This window comes from Choloepus didactylus, chromosome 17 (genome assembly GCF_015220235.1).
Source record: "Choloepus didactylus isolate mChoDid1 chromosome 17, mChoDid1.pri, whole genome shotgun sequence".
Lineage (NCBI taxonomy): Eukaryota > Metazoa > Chordata > Mammalia > Pilosa > Megalonychidae > Choloepus > Choloepus didactylus.
Window position 1 is genome coordinate 18,633,564 of NC_051323.1, and position 18,278 is coordinate 18,651,841.

Here is an 18,278-nt window from a genome sequence, read left to right on the forward strand (position 1 = left end):
TTAAGGGCAAAACAAAAAGCAAGAATGTACATCACTGGTGTCCCAGAAGGAGAAGAGAAGGGAAAAGAGGCAGAAGCAATAATAGAGGAAATAATCAACGAAAATTTCCCATCTCTTATGAAAGACATAAAATTACGGATCCAAAAAAGTGCAGCGTACCCCAAACAGAATAGATCTAAATAGGCCTACACCAAGACACTTAATAATCAGATTATCAAATGATAAAGATAAAGAAAGAATCCTGAAAGCAGCAAGAGAAAAGCTATCCATCACATACAAAGAAAGCTTGATAAGACTGTGCAGATTTCTCAATAGAAACCATGGAGGCAAGAAGGAAGTGGGATGATATATTTAAGATACTAAAAGAGGAAAACCACCAACCAAGAATCCTATATCTGGCAAAACTTGCCTTCAGATATGAGGCAGAGCTTAAAATATTCTCAGACAATGACAGAGTTAGTGAACAAGATACCTGCTCTACAGGAAACACTAAAGGAAGCACTGCAGACAGAAAGGAAAAGACAGGAGTCAGAGGTTTGGAAAACAATTTTGGGAGATAGTAGCATAGCAATGTAAGTACACTGAACAAAGATTACTGTGAGTATGGTTGAAAGAGGAAGGTTGAGACCATGTGGGACACCGGAACAAAAGACAAAGGATAAAGACTGGGACTGTGTAACACAGGGAAACCTAGGGTGCTCAACAATTGTAATAAAATGTACAAATATGTTTTTACATGAGGTAGAACAAATGAATGTGAACATTGCAAGGTGTTAAAAATAGGGTGGGATTGGGGGGAAAATAGAATCAATGCAAACTAGAGACTATAATTAACAGAAATATTGCATTATGCTTCCTCTAATACAACAAAAGCAATATACGAAAGCTAAATGCATATGGGGGTTGGGGGAATAAGAGAAGGGTATGGGATTCCTGGCATTGGTGATGTTGTCTGACTCTTTATTCTACTTTAGGTTAATGCTATCTTTTTTTGTTGTTGCTTTTTAGCTGTCATGTTTTTTTTTTTTCTCTCTCTCTCTCTCTCTTCCTCTTTTCTCTTTCTTTTGTCTCTCTGCCCTCTTTGACTCTTCCTCCTTCTTTGTGGAAGAAATGGAGCTGTCCTTATATAGATAGTGCTGATGGTGTTGAATATATAAATACGTGACTATAAAGGGAACTAACAATTGTTTACCTAGGACAGAATGTATGGTGTGTGAACAAAACTGACTTAAAAGAAATGGGTTGATGAAGAAAACGTGAGGGCACTATATTGAGTGACAAAAGACAGACACATAAACGCAAATACTGCAGGGTCTCACTGATAAGAACTAATTATAACATGTAAACTCATAGACATGAAATATAAGTTACCAGGATATAGAAATGAGGCTAAAGAATGGGGAGTGGTTGCTTATTTACGAGCAGAATGTTCAACTAGGGTGAACTTAAACGTTTGAAATTGGACAGTGGTGATGTTAACATGTTGTGAGAATAACTAACAGTGCTGAAAGGTGTGTGAAGGTGGTGGAAAGGGTAAGTTCAGAGTCATGTATGTCACCAGAAGGAAAGTCGGAGGTTAAAAGATGGGAATGTATAAAACAGTGAATCTTGTGGTGGACAATGTCCATGATTAACTATACAAATATTAGAACTCTCTCTCAGGAACTAGAAAAAATTGTATGACACTATAATTAGAAGCTAATAATAGAGAGGCATATAGGAAAAATATATATATACCTATTGCACACTATATACTACAGTAAGTAGTATTTTAACTTTCTTTCATCAACAGTAACAAATGTACTATACCAAAACTATGAATCAGTAATGGAGGGGGGGTGGTTAGGGGTATGGAAGGATTTGATTTTCCTTTTTTTGGTCTTTATTTCTTTTCTGGAATAATATAAATGTTCTAAAAATTGAAAAAAAGATTAATTGTGGTGATGGATGCACAGCTGTATGATGGTACCATGGGCAATTGATTGTACACTTTGGATCTTTGGATAGTTGCATGGTATGTGAAGAATCTCAATAAAAAAATACATATATATATAAAATCGATTGGGATGATGAATGCACAGCTATTCTATGGTACAATGAAAAGTTGATTGTATACCAAGGATCACCGTATGGTATGTGAATATATCTCAATAAAAATGAATTTAATTAAAAAAAAAAAGTCACAGACTGGGAGAAAAATATATCTGATAAAGGACTTATATCTATTTATATTTATATATATATATCAAGAACTATGACATTCAACAAAAGAAAACAAACCACTCATAAAAGGACAAGAAATTTTAACAGATCCTTCAGTAATCAAGAGAAATGGATGGCAAAGAAGTACACAAAAAGATGTTCAATATCATCAGTCACTAGGGAAATGCAAATTGAAACCACAAGGCACCACAATATACCTTCTAGAGTGGCTAAAATTTAAGAAAAGTAAACAAACAAAGCTGTCAATAGCAAGTGCTCACAAGGATGCAGAACAAGTAGAACTCTCATAAATTGTTAGCAGGAACGCAAAATGGTATAACTGTATTGGTTTGACACTGTCTTATAAAGGTAAACATACAATTGCCACATCACCTAACAGTCCTTCTCCTAGGTATTAACCCAAGAGACATGAAACCATATGACTATTCAAAAACATATATATGAATGTTTAGAGCAGTTTTATTCAAAATAGCCCCAAACTGTAAACAATCCAAATGTTTTTCAACTGTTCAATGAACAAACAAAATGTGAATCATCCATACAATGGAATACTACTCAGCAATAAAAAGTAAAAGAAACAAACTATTGAAACATATAATAATAACTTGGATAAATCTCAAAAGCATGTGCCAAGTGACAGAAGCCAGACCCAAAAGTCTACATTCCATAAAATTCTGGAAAAGGCAAAACTATTCAGACAAACATTTGACCAGAGACTGCCAGGGACTAGGAATGGAGGTATTTCAGGGCAAAGGAGAATGGTGACTGACTACAAAGGGACACAGAGGAACTTTCTGGGAGTGATGGCAATGTTCTATATCTTAAATATGGTGATTATAGATTGTATTCATTTGTCACAACTCATCCAACTGTACACCCAAGAAGAGTAAATTTTACTGTAAATTGTACATCAATATGTCTGGTTAAAAAAAAAAAAAACAAAGCATGGGTAGGTAGGATATCAGAAAACAGAGATAGAGAATGTAGACAACTCTTGAAAATCTCACTGTACTGGCAAGCAGATTAATGTGGGCATTAGCACAGCTGGAGGGAAATAGGGGTTCAGACATTTGTACTCAAACCAGTGGTAACAGCAAGGTCTAGGCTGTGACCATGGGAAGGGTAAGTGAAGAGGCAGGGAACAGACAGCAGGAAGTATGGAGAGAAAAATCTCAGTAGGTTAGATCAAAGATCTGAGAGCTTCAGGAATTAAATGAGTTACGGAAGTTGAAGTGAAAGAAAATTAAAAAGAAGACAGTGTGGCAAGAGAAACTGTTTTCAACGAATAAAGAAAACTAATTCAGATGATCACAACAAGAATGAATAATGAGCAGAATAATCAGAAGGAAAAAAGAGGGGAAAGAATTAGAAAGTAGCCTAACATTCCTGATATTCTGAGGAATCCATGCATAAACGCAGAAATGAGGAGCTACAAGATACATCCATGGTTTTTATTTTGTATGATGGACAAAAGGAGGATATCAGTTTTTGGACTGTGCTATACCATTAACATGTACTAAGAGAATATCAAACTATTTAGGAATATACCCCCTTCCGTAAATGGTCCCAGAGTGCTATGCTTTTTCTGGTAGGGGCTTCCCTTAATCCTTTTTCCCTCAGTGAGAGCACATTTCCCTTTCTCTATGTCTTGCATCTAATGGGTAATTACTGGAATTTAGGGAAAACCGAAAGTGCTAGAAGAAACCTGATAATCGAGTTATTAGACAACCAACCTTAAATATAGTTAACCTTTATGAAAAAGGCTGTTATTTTTTTCTCCAAAAAAAGAACATGAGCTTTTCTCCTTTCTGCTCAAGATTTTTAATTTCCTCTAAATTTATTACTAAGTTCTAGATCAGTACCTCTCAAAAGTATGATGTGAGGAGGATCCCTAGGGGTCCCTGACATCCTTTCAGGGGATCTATCAGGTCCTCCTGTTTCAAACTACTTATCTATATGACGGCAGATTTTCTTCATAAACTTCAAACAAAACAAGATAGAATGAATTGTGATAGAATGAATGCAGAAGCAGATATGAGAACCCAGGACTCTTCTATTAAGCTGGACATTAAAGAGATTTACAAAAACATAAAACAATGCCACTCTTCCAACTTGTTTTAGAAAAATGTCATTTTTCATTTGAAATACTTATGCTAATAATAGTGGGTTTGCTACTTTAAAACTAATTTTAAAATAAATATTTCTATATTTTGTTTTAATTTCTAGTATGGTAAATATCACTACATATAACCTACATGAACAAAAGCACTTTAGAATAAGTGAAAAAATGTAAAGGGGTCCTGAGACCAAAAAAAAAAAAAAAGGTGAACGGCTGTTCTATATAATTAAGGCTGCTGAAAATCTGTCAGAAAACTTGAATGCTACGGTATTTTACTTCTTTCAATTCTCCATAAGTAAATCAGGAATTTTCATGCTATTTAAGAAAAAAAGTTTGCTAGTTACAGAAGACATACCTGATCATTCCCAGAACACCACTGAGTTATTGTTTCCAAAGAGACCACGTCAGTATTGGAAATCCGTGTTCTGTTATTGCCTTTACATAATGACTGTTGCCATACATGAGCAGTCAATGGAACAACCTGAAAATTGAAAGCAGATTTAAATCGGTAACACAATCATTATGATTAAACAATAATAAAAATAACATTATAGATCCTACTTCTCAGTGTGTAAAGCACTGTCACATATTTCAACTTCACAAGTAATATCTCAGTTATTATTCACACTTAAAGATAAGGAAACAGGAACTTACCATTACAAAGTTAAGATTCAATACACTTGCCAATAAACCACAACAGTTCCTTAACATCCAATCCCCCTCCAGGTAAAAGAATCAAGCAGGAAGAGGCGGGGCAAGATGGCAGACTGGTGAGCTGTATGTTTTAGTTACTCCTCCAGGAAAGTAGGTAGAAAGCCAGGAACTGCGTGGACTGGACACCACAGAGCAATCTGACTTTGGGCATACTTCATACAACACTCATGAAAACGTGGAACTGCTGAGATCAGCGAAATCTGTAAGTTTTTGCGGCCAGGGGACCCGCGCCCCTCCCTGCCAGGCTCAGTCCCGGGGGAGGAGGGGCCGTCAGCTCCGGGAAGGAGAAGGGAGAACTGCAGTGGCAGCCCTTATCGGAAACTCATTCTACTGATTCAAACTCCAACCATAGATAGACTGAGACCAGACACCAGAGAATCTGAGAGCAGCCAGCCCAGCAGAGAGGAGACAGGCATAGAAAAAAAACAACACGAAAAACTCCAAAATAAAAGCGGAGGATTTTTGGAGTTCTGGTAAACATAGAAAGGGGAAGGGCCCTGAAGCGCATATGCAAATCCTGAAGAAAAGCTGATCTCTCTGCCCTGTGGACCTTTCCTTAATGGCCCTGGTTGCTTTGTCTCTTAGCATTTCAATAACCCATTAGATCTCTGAGGAGGGCCCGTTTTTTTTTGTTGTTTTTTTTTTTTTCTTTTTTTAATCCTTTTTTCTTTTTCTAAAACAATTACTCTAAGAAGCCCAATACAGAAAGCTTCAAAGACTTGCTATTTGGGCAGGTCAAGTCAAGAGCAGAACTAGGAGAGCTCTGAGACAAAACGCAATAATCCAGTGGCTGAGAAAATTCACTAAACACCACAACTTCCCAAGAAAAGGGGGGTGTCCGCTCACAGCCATCATCCTGGTGGACAGTAAACACTCCTGCCCATCGCCAGCCCCATAGCCCAGAACTTCCCCAGACAACCCAGTGTGACGGAAGTGCTTCAAATAACAGGCACACACCACAAAACTGGGCGTGGACATTAGCCTTCCCTGCAACCTCAGCTGATTGTCCCAGAGTTGGGAAGGTAGAGCAGTGTGAATTAACAAAGCCCCATTCAGCCATCATTTCAGCAGACTGGGAGCCTCCCTACACAGCCCAGCAGCCCAGAACTGCCCTCACCTGACATAGCACAGTCATCCCTCAACACAGGACCCAGGGTGCACGGCCTGGAAGAGGGGCCCACTTGCAAGTCTCAGGAGCCATACGCCAATACCAAGGACTTGTGGGTCAGTGGCAGAGACAAACTGTGGCAGGACTGAACTGAAGGATTAGACTATTGCAGCAGCTTTAAAACTCTAGGATCACCAGGGAGATTTGATTGCTAGAGCCACCCCCCCTCCCTGACTGCCCAGAAACACGCCCCATATACAGGGCAGGCAACACCAACTACACACGCAAGCTTGGGACACCAATTGGACCCCACAAGACTCACTCCCCCACTCACCAAAAAGGCTAAGCAGGGGAGAACTGGCTTGTGAAGAACAGGTGGCTCGTGGACGCCACCTGCTGGTTAGTTAGAGAAAGTGTACTCCACGAAGCTGTAGATCTGATAAATTAGACATAAGGACTTCAATTGGTCTACAAATCCTAAAAGAACCCTATCAAGTTCAGCAAATGCCACGAGGCCAAAAACAACAGAAAATTATAAAGCATATGAAAAAACCAGACGATATGGATAACCCAAGCCCAAGCACCCAAATCAAAAGACCAGAAGAGACACAGCACCTAGAGCAACTACTCAAAGAACTAAAGATGAACAATGAGACCATAGTACGGGAGATAAAGGAAATCAAGAAGACCCTAGAAGAGCATAAAGAAGACATTGCAAGACTAAATAAAAAATGGATGATCTTATGGAAATTAAAGAAACTGTTGACCAAATTAAAAAGATTCTGGATACTCATAGTACAAGACTAGAGGAAGTTGAACAACGAATCAGTGACCTCGAAGATGACAGAATGGAAAATGAAAGCATAAAAGAAAGAATGGGGAAAAAAATTGAAAAAATCGAAATGGACCTCAGGGATATGATAGATAATATGAAACGTCCAAATATAAGACTCATTGGTGTCCCAGAAGGGGAAGAAAAGGGTAAAGGTCTAGGAAGAGTATTCAAAGAAATTGTTGGGGAAAACTTCCCAAATCTTCTAAACAACATAAATACACAAATCATAAATGCTCAGCGAACTCCAAATAGAATAAATCCAAATAAACCCACTCCGAGACATATACTGATCACACTATCAAACACAGAAGAGAAGGAGCAAGTTCTCAAAGCAGCAAGAGAAAAGCAATTCACCACATACAAAGGAAACAGCATAAGACTAAGTAGTGACTACTCAGCAGCCATCATGGAGGAGAGAAGGCAGTGGCACGATATATTTAAAATTCTGAGTGAGAAAAATTTCCAGCCAAGAATACTTTATCCAGCAAAGCTCTCCTTCAAATTTGAGGCTGAGCTTAAATTTTTCACAGACAAACAAATGCTGAGAGAATTTGCTAACAAGAGACCTGCCCTACTGGAGATACTCAAGGGAGCCCTACAGACAGAGAAACAAAGAAAGGACAGAGAGACTTGGAGAAAGGTTCAGTACTAAAGAGATTCGGTATGGGTACAATAAAGGATATTATTAGACAGAGGGGAAAAATATGACAAACATAAACCAAAGGATAAGATGGCTGATTCACGAAATGCCTTCACGGTTATAACGTTGAATGTAAATGGATTAAACTCCCCAATTAAAAGATATAGATTCGCAGAATGGATCAAAAAAAATGAACCATCAATATGTTGCATACAAGAGACTCATCTTAGACACAGGGACACAAAGAAACTGAAAGTGAAAGGATGGAAAAAAATATTTCATGCAAGCTACAGCCAAAAGAAAGCAGGTGTAACAATATTACTCTCAGATAAAATAGACTTCAAATGCAGGGATGTTTTGAGAGACAAAGAAGGCCACTACGTACTAATAAAAGGGGCAATTCAGCAAGAAGAAATAACAATCGTAAATGTCTATGCACCCAATCAAGGTGCCACAAAATACATGAGAGAAACACTGGCAAAACTAAAGGAAGCAATTGATGTTTCCACAATAATTGTGGGAGACTTCAACACATCACTCTCTCCTATAGATAGATCAACCAGACAGAAGACCAATAAGGAAATTGAAAACCTAAACAATCTGATAAATGAATTAGATTTAACAGACATATACAGGACATTACATCCCAAATCACCAGGATACACATACTTTTCTAGTGCTCATGGAACTTTCTCCAGAATAGATCATATGCTGGGACATAAAACAAGCCTCAATAAATTTAAAAAGATTGAAATTATTCAAAGCACATTCTCTGACCACAATGGAATACAATTAGAAGTCAATAACCATCAGAGACTTAGAAAATTCACAAATACCTGGAGGTTAAACAACACACTCCTAAACAATCAGTGGGTTAAAGAAGAAATAGCAAGAGAAATTGCTAAATATATAGAGACGAATGAAAATGAGAACACAACATAGAAAAACCTATGGGATGCAGCAAAAGCAGTGCTAAGGGGGAAATTTATAGCACTAAAACGCATATATTAAAAAGGAAGAAAGAGCCAAAATCAAAGAACTAATGGATCAACTGAAGAAGCTAGAAATTGAACAGCAAACCAATCCTAAACCAAGTAGAAGAAAAGAAATAACAAGGATTAAAGCAGAAATAAATGACATAGAGAACAAAAAAACAATAGAGAGGATAAATATCACCAAAAGTTGGTTCTTTGAGAAGATCAACAAGATTGACAAGCCCCTAGCTAGACTGACAAAATCAGAAAGACAGAAGACCCATATAAACAAAGTAATGAATGAAAAAGGTGACATAACTGCAGATCCTGAGGAAATTAAAAAAATTATAAGAGGATATTATGAACAACTGTATGGCAACAAACTGGATAATGTAGAGGAAATGGACAATTTCCTGGAAACATATGAACAACCTAGACTGACCAGAGAAGAAATAGAAGACCTCAACCAACCCATCACAAGCAAAGAGATCCAATCAGTCATCAAAAATCTTCCCACAAATAAATGCCCAGGGCCAGATGGCTTCACAGGGGAATTCTACCAAACTTTCCAGAAAGAACTGACACCAATCTTACTCAAACTCTTTCAAAACATTGAAGAAAATGGAACACTACCTAACTCATTTTATGAAGCCAACATCAATCTAATACCAAAACCAGGCAAAGATGCTACAAAAAAGGAAAACTACCGGCCAATCTCCCTAATGAATATAGATGCAAAAATCCTCAACAAAATACTTGCAAATCGAATCCAAAGACACATTAAAAAAATCATACACCATGACCAAGTGGGGTTTATTCCAGGCATGCAAGGATGGTTCAACATAAGAAAATCAATCAATGTATTACAACACATTAACAAGTCAAAAGGGAAAAATCAATTGATCATCTCAATAGATGCTGAAAAAGCATTTTACAAAATCCAACATCCCTTTTTGATAAAAACACTTCAAAAGGTAGGAGTTGAAGGAAACTTCCTCAACATGATAAAGAGCATATATGAAAAACCCACAGCCAGCATAGTACTCAATGGTGAGAGACTGAAAGCCTTCCCTCTAAGATCAGGAACAAGACAAGGATGCCCGCTGTCACCACTGTTATTCAACATTGTGCTGGAAGTGCTAGCCAGGGCAATCCGGCAAGACAAAGAAATAAAAGGCATCCAAATTGGAAAAGAAGAAGTAAAACTGTCATTGTTTGCAGATGATATGATCTTATATCTGGAAAACCCTGAGAAATCAACGATACAGCTACTAGAGCTAATAAACAAATTTAGCAAAGTAGCGGGATACAAGATTAATGCACATAAGTCAGTAATGTTTCTATATGCTAGAAATGAACAAACTGAAGAGACACTCAAGAAAAAGATACCATTTTCAATAGCAACTAAAAAAATCAAGTACCTAGGAATAAACTTAACCAAAGATGTAAAAGACCTATACAAAGAAAACTACATAACTCTACTAAAAGAAATAGAAGGGGACCTTAAAAGATGGAAAAATATTCCATGTTCATGGATAGGAAGGCTAAATGTCATTAAGATGTCAATTCTACCCAAACTCATCTACAGATTCAATGCAATCCCAATCAAAATTCCAACAACCTACTTGGCAGACTTGGAAAAGCTAGTTATGAAATTTATTTGGAAAGGGAAGATGCCTCGAATTGCTAAAGACACTCTAAAAAAGAAAAACGAAGTGGGAGGACTTACACTCCCTGACTTTGAAGCTTATTATAAAGCCACAGTTGCCAAAACAGCATGGTACTGGCACAAAGATAGACATATAGATCAATGGAATCGAATTGAGAATTCGGAGACAGACCCTCAGATCTATGGCCGACTGATCTTTGATAAGGCCCCCAAAGTCACTGAACTGAGTCATAATGGTCTTTTCAACAAATGGGGCTGGGAGAGTTGGATATCCATATCCAAAAGAATGAAAGAGGACCCCTACCTCACCCCCTACACAAAAATTAACTCAAAATGGACCAAAGATCTCAATATAAAAGAAAGTACCATAAAACTCCTAGAAGATAATGTAGGAAAACATCTTCAAGACCTTGTATTAGGCAGCCACTTCCTAGACTTTACACCCAAAGCACAAGCAACAAAAGAGAAAATAGATAAATGGGAACTCCTCAAGCTTAGAAGTTTCTGCACCTCAAAGGAATTTCTCAAAAAGGTAAAGAGGCAGCCAACTCAATGGGAAAAAAGTTTTGGAAACCATGTATCTGACAAAAGACTGATATCTTGCATATATAAAGAAATCCTACAACTCAATGACAATAGTACAGTCGGCCCAATTATAAAATGGGCAAAAGATATGAAAAGACAGTTCTCTGAAGAGGAAATACAAATGGCCAAGAAACACATGAAAAAATGTTCAGCTTCACTAGCTATTAGAGAGATGCAAATTAAGACCACAATGAGATACCATCTAACACCGGTTAGAACGGCTGCCATTAAACAAACAGGAAACTACAAATGCTGGAGGGGATGTGGAGAAATTGGAACTCTTATTCACTGTTAGTGGGACTGTATAATGGTTCAGCCACTCTGGAAGTCAGTCTGGCAGTTCCTTAGAAAACTAGATATAGAGTTACCATTCGATCCAGCGATTGCACTTCTCGGTATATACCCGGAAGATCGGAAAGCAGTGACACGAACAGATATCTGCACGCCAATGTTCAAAGCAGCATTATTCACAGTTGCCAAGAGATGGAAACAACCCAAATGTCCTTCAACAGATGAGTGGATAAATAAAATGTGGTATATACACACGATGGAATACTACACGGCAGTAAGAAGGAACGATCTCGTGAAACATATGACAACATGGATGAATCTTGAAGACATAATGCTGAGCGAAATAAGCCAGGCACAAAAAGAGAAATATTATATGCTACCACTAATGTGAACTTTGAAAAATGTAAAACAAATGGCTTATAATGTAGAATGTAGGGGAACTAGCAATAGAGAGCAATTAAGGAAGGGGGAACAATAATCCAAGAAGAACAGATAAGCTATTTAACGTTCTGGGGATGCCCAGGAATGACTATGGTCTGTTAATTTCTGATGGATATAGTAGGAGCAAGTTCACAGAAATGTTGCTATATTAGGTAACTTTCTTGGGGTAAAGTAGGAACATGCTGGAAGTTAAGCAGTTATCTTAGGTTAGTTGTCTTTTTCTTACTCCCTTGTTATGGTCTCTTTGAAATGTTCTTTTATTGTATGTTTGTTTTCTTTTTAACTTTTTTTTCATACAGTTGATTTAAAAAAGAAGGGAAAGTTAAAAAAAAAAAAAGAAAAACAAGGGAAAAAAAAGATGTAGTGCCCCCTTGAGGAGCCTGTGGAGAATGCAGGGGTATTCGCCTACCCCACCTCCATGGGTGCTAACATGACCACAGATATAGGGGAGTGGTGGTTTGATGGGCTGAGCCCTCTACCATAGGTTTTACCCTTGGGAAGACGGTTGCTGCAAAGGAGAGGCTAGGCCTCCCTATGTTTGTGCCTAAGAGCCTCCTCCTGAATGCCTCTTTGTTGCTCAGATGTGGCCCTCTCTCTCTGGCTAAGCCAACTTGAAAGGTGAAATCACTGCCCTCCCCCCTACGTGGGATCAGACACCCAGGGGAGTGAATCTCCCTGGCAACGTGGAATACGACTCCCGGGGAGGAATGCAGACCTGGCATCGTGGGACGGAGAACATCTTCTTGACCAAAAGGGGGATGTGAAAGGAAATGAAATAAGCTTCAGTGGCAGAGAGATTCCAAAAGGAGCCAAGAGGTCACTCTGGTGGGCACTCTTACGCACACTTTAGACAACCCTTTTTAGGTTCTAAAGAATTGGGGTAGCTGGTGGTGGATACCTGAAACTATCAAACTACAACCCAGAACCCATGAATCTCAAAGACAGTTGTATAAAAATGTAGCTTATGAGGGGTGACAATGGGATTGGGAAAGCCGTAAGGACCACACTCCAGTTTGTCTAGTTTATGGATGGATGAGTAGAAAAATAGGGGAAGGAAACAAACAGACAAAGGTACGCAGTGTTCTTTTTTACTTTAATTGCTCTTTTTCACTCTAATTATTATTCTTGTTATTTTTGTGTGTGTGCTAATGAAGGTGTCAGGGATTGATTTAGGTGATGAATGTACAACTATGTAATGGTACTGTAAACAATCGAAAGTACGATTTGTTTTGTATGACTGCGTGGTATGTGAATATCTCTCAATAAAATGAAGATTAAAAAAAAAAGTAAAACAAAACAAAAAAAAAATATATGCATTTAAGATGCCCAACAAACTGCAAATAGAATGAATCCAAATAAACCCACCTCAAGACATATTCTGATCAGACTCTCAAATACTGAAGAGAAGGAGAAAGTTCGGAAACTAGCAAGAGAAAAGGAATTCATCACACACAAGAGAAACAACATAAGATTGAGTACTGACTATTCAGCAGGCATTATGCAGGTGAGAAGGCTGTGGTGTAACATATTTAAATTCTGAATGAGAAAAATTGCCAGCCAAGAATTCCTTATCCAGCAAAGTTCTCCTTCAAAATTGAAGGAGAGTTTAAAATTTTCACAGACAAACAAATGCTGGCAGAATTTGTTAACAAGAGATCTACCCTACAAGAACTACTAAGGGGAGTTCTACTGGCTGAGAAAACAAGAAAGGAGAGAGAAGTGTGGAGAAGGGTACAGAATTGAAGAGTCTTAGTAAGGGTACCTTGAAGGAAATAAAGAGAGAGGGAAAAAATAAATCTGACAAATAAAAACCAAAGGATAAGATGGCTGATTCAAGAACTGTCTTCACAGTAGTAACATTGAACGTGAATGGATTAAACTCCCTAATTAAAAGCTATAAATTAGCAAAATGAGTTTAAAAATATGAACCACCAATATGTTGTTTACAAGATACTCATCTTAGACCTAGTGACACAAAGAAATTCAAAGTGAAAAGATGGAAAAAAATATTCCATGCAAGCTACAGCCAAAAGAAAGCAAGGGTAGCAATACTAATTTCAGATGAAATAGACTTTAAATCCAAGGATGTTATAAGAGACAAAGAAGGACACTATATACTAATAAAAAGGGCAATTCAACAAGAAATAACAATCATAAGCTTTTATGCACCCAATCAAGGTATTCCAAAGTACATGAGACAAACATTGGCAAAACCAAAGGAAGCAACAGATGTTTCCACAGTAATTGTGGCAGACTTCAATAGGACACTCTCTCCTAAAGAAAGAATGTCTAGACAGAAGACCAATAAGGAAACTGAGAACCTAAACAATGTGATAAATGAATTAGACTTAACAGACATATATAGAACATTACATCCCAAATTACCAGGATATACAATCTTCTCTAGTGCTCATGGAACTTTCTCCAGGGTAGATCACATGCTGGGGCATAAAACGAGCCTCAATAAATTTAAAAAGATTGAAATTACTCAAAATACATTCTCTGACCACAAAGGACTACAACTAGAAATTAATAACTATCAGAGATCCAGAACACTCACAAATATCTGGAGGTTAAACAACAAACTCCTAAACAACCAGTGGGTCAAAGAAGAAACTGCAAGAGAAATTGCTAAATATCTGGAGAGGAAAGAAATGAGAACGCAACATATCAAAACTTACGGGATACAGCAATGGCGGTACTGAGAGTGAAATTTATAGCTCTAAATGCATATATCAAAAAGAACAAAGAGCTAAAATCAAGGAACTAATGGAACTGAAGAAGCTAGAAAATGATCAGCAAACTAATCCTAAAGCAAGTGGAAGAAAAGAAACAACAAGGATTAAAGCAGAAATAAATGGTATGGGGAAAAAAACAACAATAGCAAGAATAAATAAAACCAAAAGTTGGTTCTTTGACAAGATCATCAAGATCGACAAACCCTAGCTAGACTGATAAAGACAAAAAGAGAAAAGACCCAAATAAATAAAATAATAATTGAGAAGGGGGATATTACTACGGATCCTGAAGGAATCAAAAAAAACATAAGAGGATACTACGAACAACTGTATACCAACAAACTAGATAATTGAGAGAAAATGGATAATTTCCTGGAAACACCCAAAGAACCTGGATTGAATAGAGAAGAAACAGAAGACCTCAACAAACCAATCACAAATAAAGAGATCCAATCAGTTATTTAAAAGCTTCCTACAAATAAAACCCCAGGGCCAGATGGCTTCACAGGAGAATTCTACCAAACTTTCCAAAAAGAACTGACACCATTCCTGCTGAAAGTCTTTCAAAAAACTGAAGAAAATGGAACACTACCTAACTTATTTTATGAAACCAACATCACTCTAAGACCAAAACCAGATAAAGATGCTGGAAGAAATGAAAACTATAAGTCAATCCCCCTAGTGAATACAGATGCAAAAATTCTCGATGCCTGGAAATCGAATTGAAAGATACATTAAAAAAATTATACACGCTGACCAAGTGGGGTTCATCCCAGGCATGCAAGGGTGGTTCAACATAAAAAAATCAATCAACATAATACAACACATTAACGAATCAGAAGGGAAAAATCAAATGATAATCTTAATAGACACTGAAAAAGCATTCAACAAAACACTTTAAAAGGTAGGAATTGAAGAAAACTTCCTCAATATGATAAAGGGCATATATGAAAAATCGACAGCCAGAATAGTACTCAATGGTGAGAGACTGAAAGCCTTCCCTCTAAGATCAAGAACGACAAGGATGCCTGCTGTCACCACTATTATTCAACATTGTGATAGTTCTAGCCAAAGCAATTCAGCAAGACAAAGAAATAAATAGCATCCAAATTGGAAAGGAAGAAGTAAAACTCTAATTATTTGCAGATGACATGATCTTATACTTGGAAAACCCTGAGAAATCAACAACATGCCTACTTAAGCTAATAAACAAATTCAGCAAAGTGGCAGGATATAAGATTAATGCACATAAGTCAGTAATGTTCCTATACAGTAGAAATGACATAACTGAAGAGACAATCAAGAAAAAGATTCCATTTTCAATAGCAACTAAAAAAATTAAGTACCTTCCCTGGGGAAGACTGTTGCTGCAAAGGAGAGGCTAGGCCTCCCTATAATTGTGCCTAAGAGACTCCTCCTGAATGCCTCTTTGTTGCTCAGATGTGGCCCTCTCTCTCTAGCTAAGCCAATTTGAAAGGTGAAATCACTGTCCTCCCCTCTACGTGGGATCAGACACCCAGGGGAGTGAATCTCCCTGGCAGCTTGGAATATGACTCCCGGGGAGGAATGTAGACCTGGCATCGTGGGATGGAGAATATCTTCTCGACCAAAAGGGAGGATGTGAAAGGAAATGAAATAAGCTTCAGTGGCAGAGAGATTCCAAAAGGAGCCGAGAGGTCACTCTGGTGGGCACTCTTACGCACAATTTAGACAACCCATTTTAGGTTCTAAAGAATTGGGGTAGCTGGTGGTGGATACCTGAAACTATCAAACTACAACCCAGAACCCATGAAACTTGAAGACAGTTGTATAAAAATGTGGCTTATGAGGGGGTACAGTGGGACTGGGGGGGCCATGGGGATCACACTCCCCTTTGTCTAGTTTGTGGATGGATGAGTGGAAAGGTGGGGGAAGGAAACAAACAGACAAGGGCACCCAGTGTTCTTTTTTACTTTAGTTGCTCTTTTTCGCTTTAATTATTATTCTGGTTATTTTCGTGTGTGTGGTAATGAGGGTGTCGGGGATTGATTTTGGTGATGAATGTACAACTATGTAATGGTACTGTGAACAATCGAATGTATGATTTGTTTGGTATGACTGCATGGTATGTGAATATATCTCAATAAAATGAATATAAAAAAAAATTAGTACTATAGCCACCAGAGAAAATAATTATTTCAAGTGACCTCTTAATATAGTACTCTTCTAGTGGGATAGTGTCTAAGGAAATAAAGAACTACAAAAAAAAAAAATTCAAATGGCTACACATGGCTAGTGGCCACTGTACTGAACAGCATTGGTCTATATCTGTCTTTTCTAATTGTTTCATTCTTCACTACATCCTGTTTCAAGGAGCAGTCCTAGACAATAAACTTTAGGCTTTTTTCTGTCCCCATAATGTACCTTTTACACAAAATAGAAACCTAATAAATGTCTAACGACTTGACATCTGAATTATTTAGGAAGCTTTTATTTTTTTTTTGCCCCTGAAAAACAATAAATTAAATGCAGAGCTATTTTCAAAATGATTTTTGCAGGCCAACCATAAAGTCAGCTCTTTCTCCACTGTGCATTACCTTGAGTTTTCCTGAGTGTTTGGAATGAGAGCATAAGCCTACCTCACTGTAAGCCCCTCCTACCGGCTGGGGATCCCTTTCTTGGGACTGAGGGATCAGGGAAGCACAATGTTGGGGAGCCTCTCGAGCCGAACTGATCACACAGTGTACGTTAATTTACACTACTCCCTCGACGTGAGTCTTGCACTTCCAACTTACACCCCAATTGTCTCCCGAACAAGATATTCCCTGGGCAACCACTCTCGGCACTTCTACACCTTTCCCCCGCTTCTGGGCACGACGAGCCCCGCCTCCTCTCCAAAGCGTTTTCTTAACTACACACACAGGGAATACTGGCTCCTCTGAACACCTGGTGTTGTCCACAAGACCCACGGCGGGGAAACAAGGAATGTCTTTGTCAGAGAAAACTCGAGACTTGGAATAGGCAGGTAGAACCTGAGCAAAAGTCGACGCGCAAGGGGCGAGCTGACCCCTCCGCGCTTTTGAAAACGCCTATTATTTGACAGGCAGCGAGCCGCACCTAGGCGAGCCCGGGTCTCCCGCACAGAGCGCGGGCCGGCGCTCGGGGGCGACCGCCACTCCCGCCCGGACGGCGGCCCCACACCGCCCGGCCCCGCTCACCTTCTCCGAGCATGCCCTCTCGCCCTCCGAATATTGGCGGCGCCTCAGCGGCGGCGGCGGCGGAGCCAAAATCCGGATGGGGGGCGCCTGCAGCCAGGCCCTGGCCTCGTCGTCCTCCTCTTCCACTTCTTCGTCCGTGCTCTCCCGACGCTGGAACTCTTCCTCCACTTCTTCCACCATCACCACTTCGTCCTCATCCAACTTCTCTGGCTCCTCCTCCTCCTGCTCCTCCTCCTCCTCCTCCTCCTCCTCCTCCAGCTCGGAGGGCCACGGCAGGTCCTCGGGCTCCATATTGGCGTCTCACTCCCGGCGGCTGAGGAGGAGGAGGAGGGGAGGGGGAGGAGGAAGAAGAGAAGGGAGGGGCAAGGAAAGGGAGGGGAACAGCGCTGACTGGCGGTTGGGGCGGCGCGCACGCGCAATGAGCGCTACCGCCTCACGGCCCTCGCCGCGCTGCGGGGAGAGGGCGGGGCGAGGAGTGAGCGCGCTGGTTGCTAGGGACGCCCCGCGAAAGCGGGCGAAAGGGCCCAATTAGGCAGTCTGCGACAGACGACGCCACCGCCTCACCCCCGTCACCGGCTGGGACCTGGCTCACAGTACTGTAAGCTCACAATAAACCCGGACTGGACTCTTCCTGGGGCGCAGAGGGCCTGCACGAGGAGAATCTGGCCGTCGGCTGGGCCGTGCAGGACCAAAATTGAATTCTGTCCCTGCACCGAAGCCAAAGAAGGATCAGCCCCTAGAACA

The 18,278-nt window shown here is 39.5% G+C and overlaps 1 protein-coding gene across 4 annotated transcripts in view; it reads right to left on the minus strand.

Moving 5' to 3' along the window:
* ALMS1 (ALMS1 centrosome and basal body associated protein) overlaps positions 1–17,825 on the minus strand; it is a 274,368-nt gene extending 256,543 nt beyond the window's left edge. For all 4 annotated transcript variants that reach the window (XM_037806566.1, XM_037806569.1, XM_037806568.1 and 1 more), the window contains exons 1-2: positions 17,535–17,825; positions 4,698–4,823 (exon numbers count right to left, since the gene is read on the minus strand). In XM_037806566.1, coding sequence (XP_037662494.1) covers positions 4,698–4,823; positions 17,535–17,825 — 417 coding nt within the window. The remainder of the gene's footprint in view (positions 1–4,697; positions 4,824–17,534) is intronic.
* Positions 17,826–18,278: the final 453 nt, after the last annotated feature.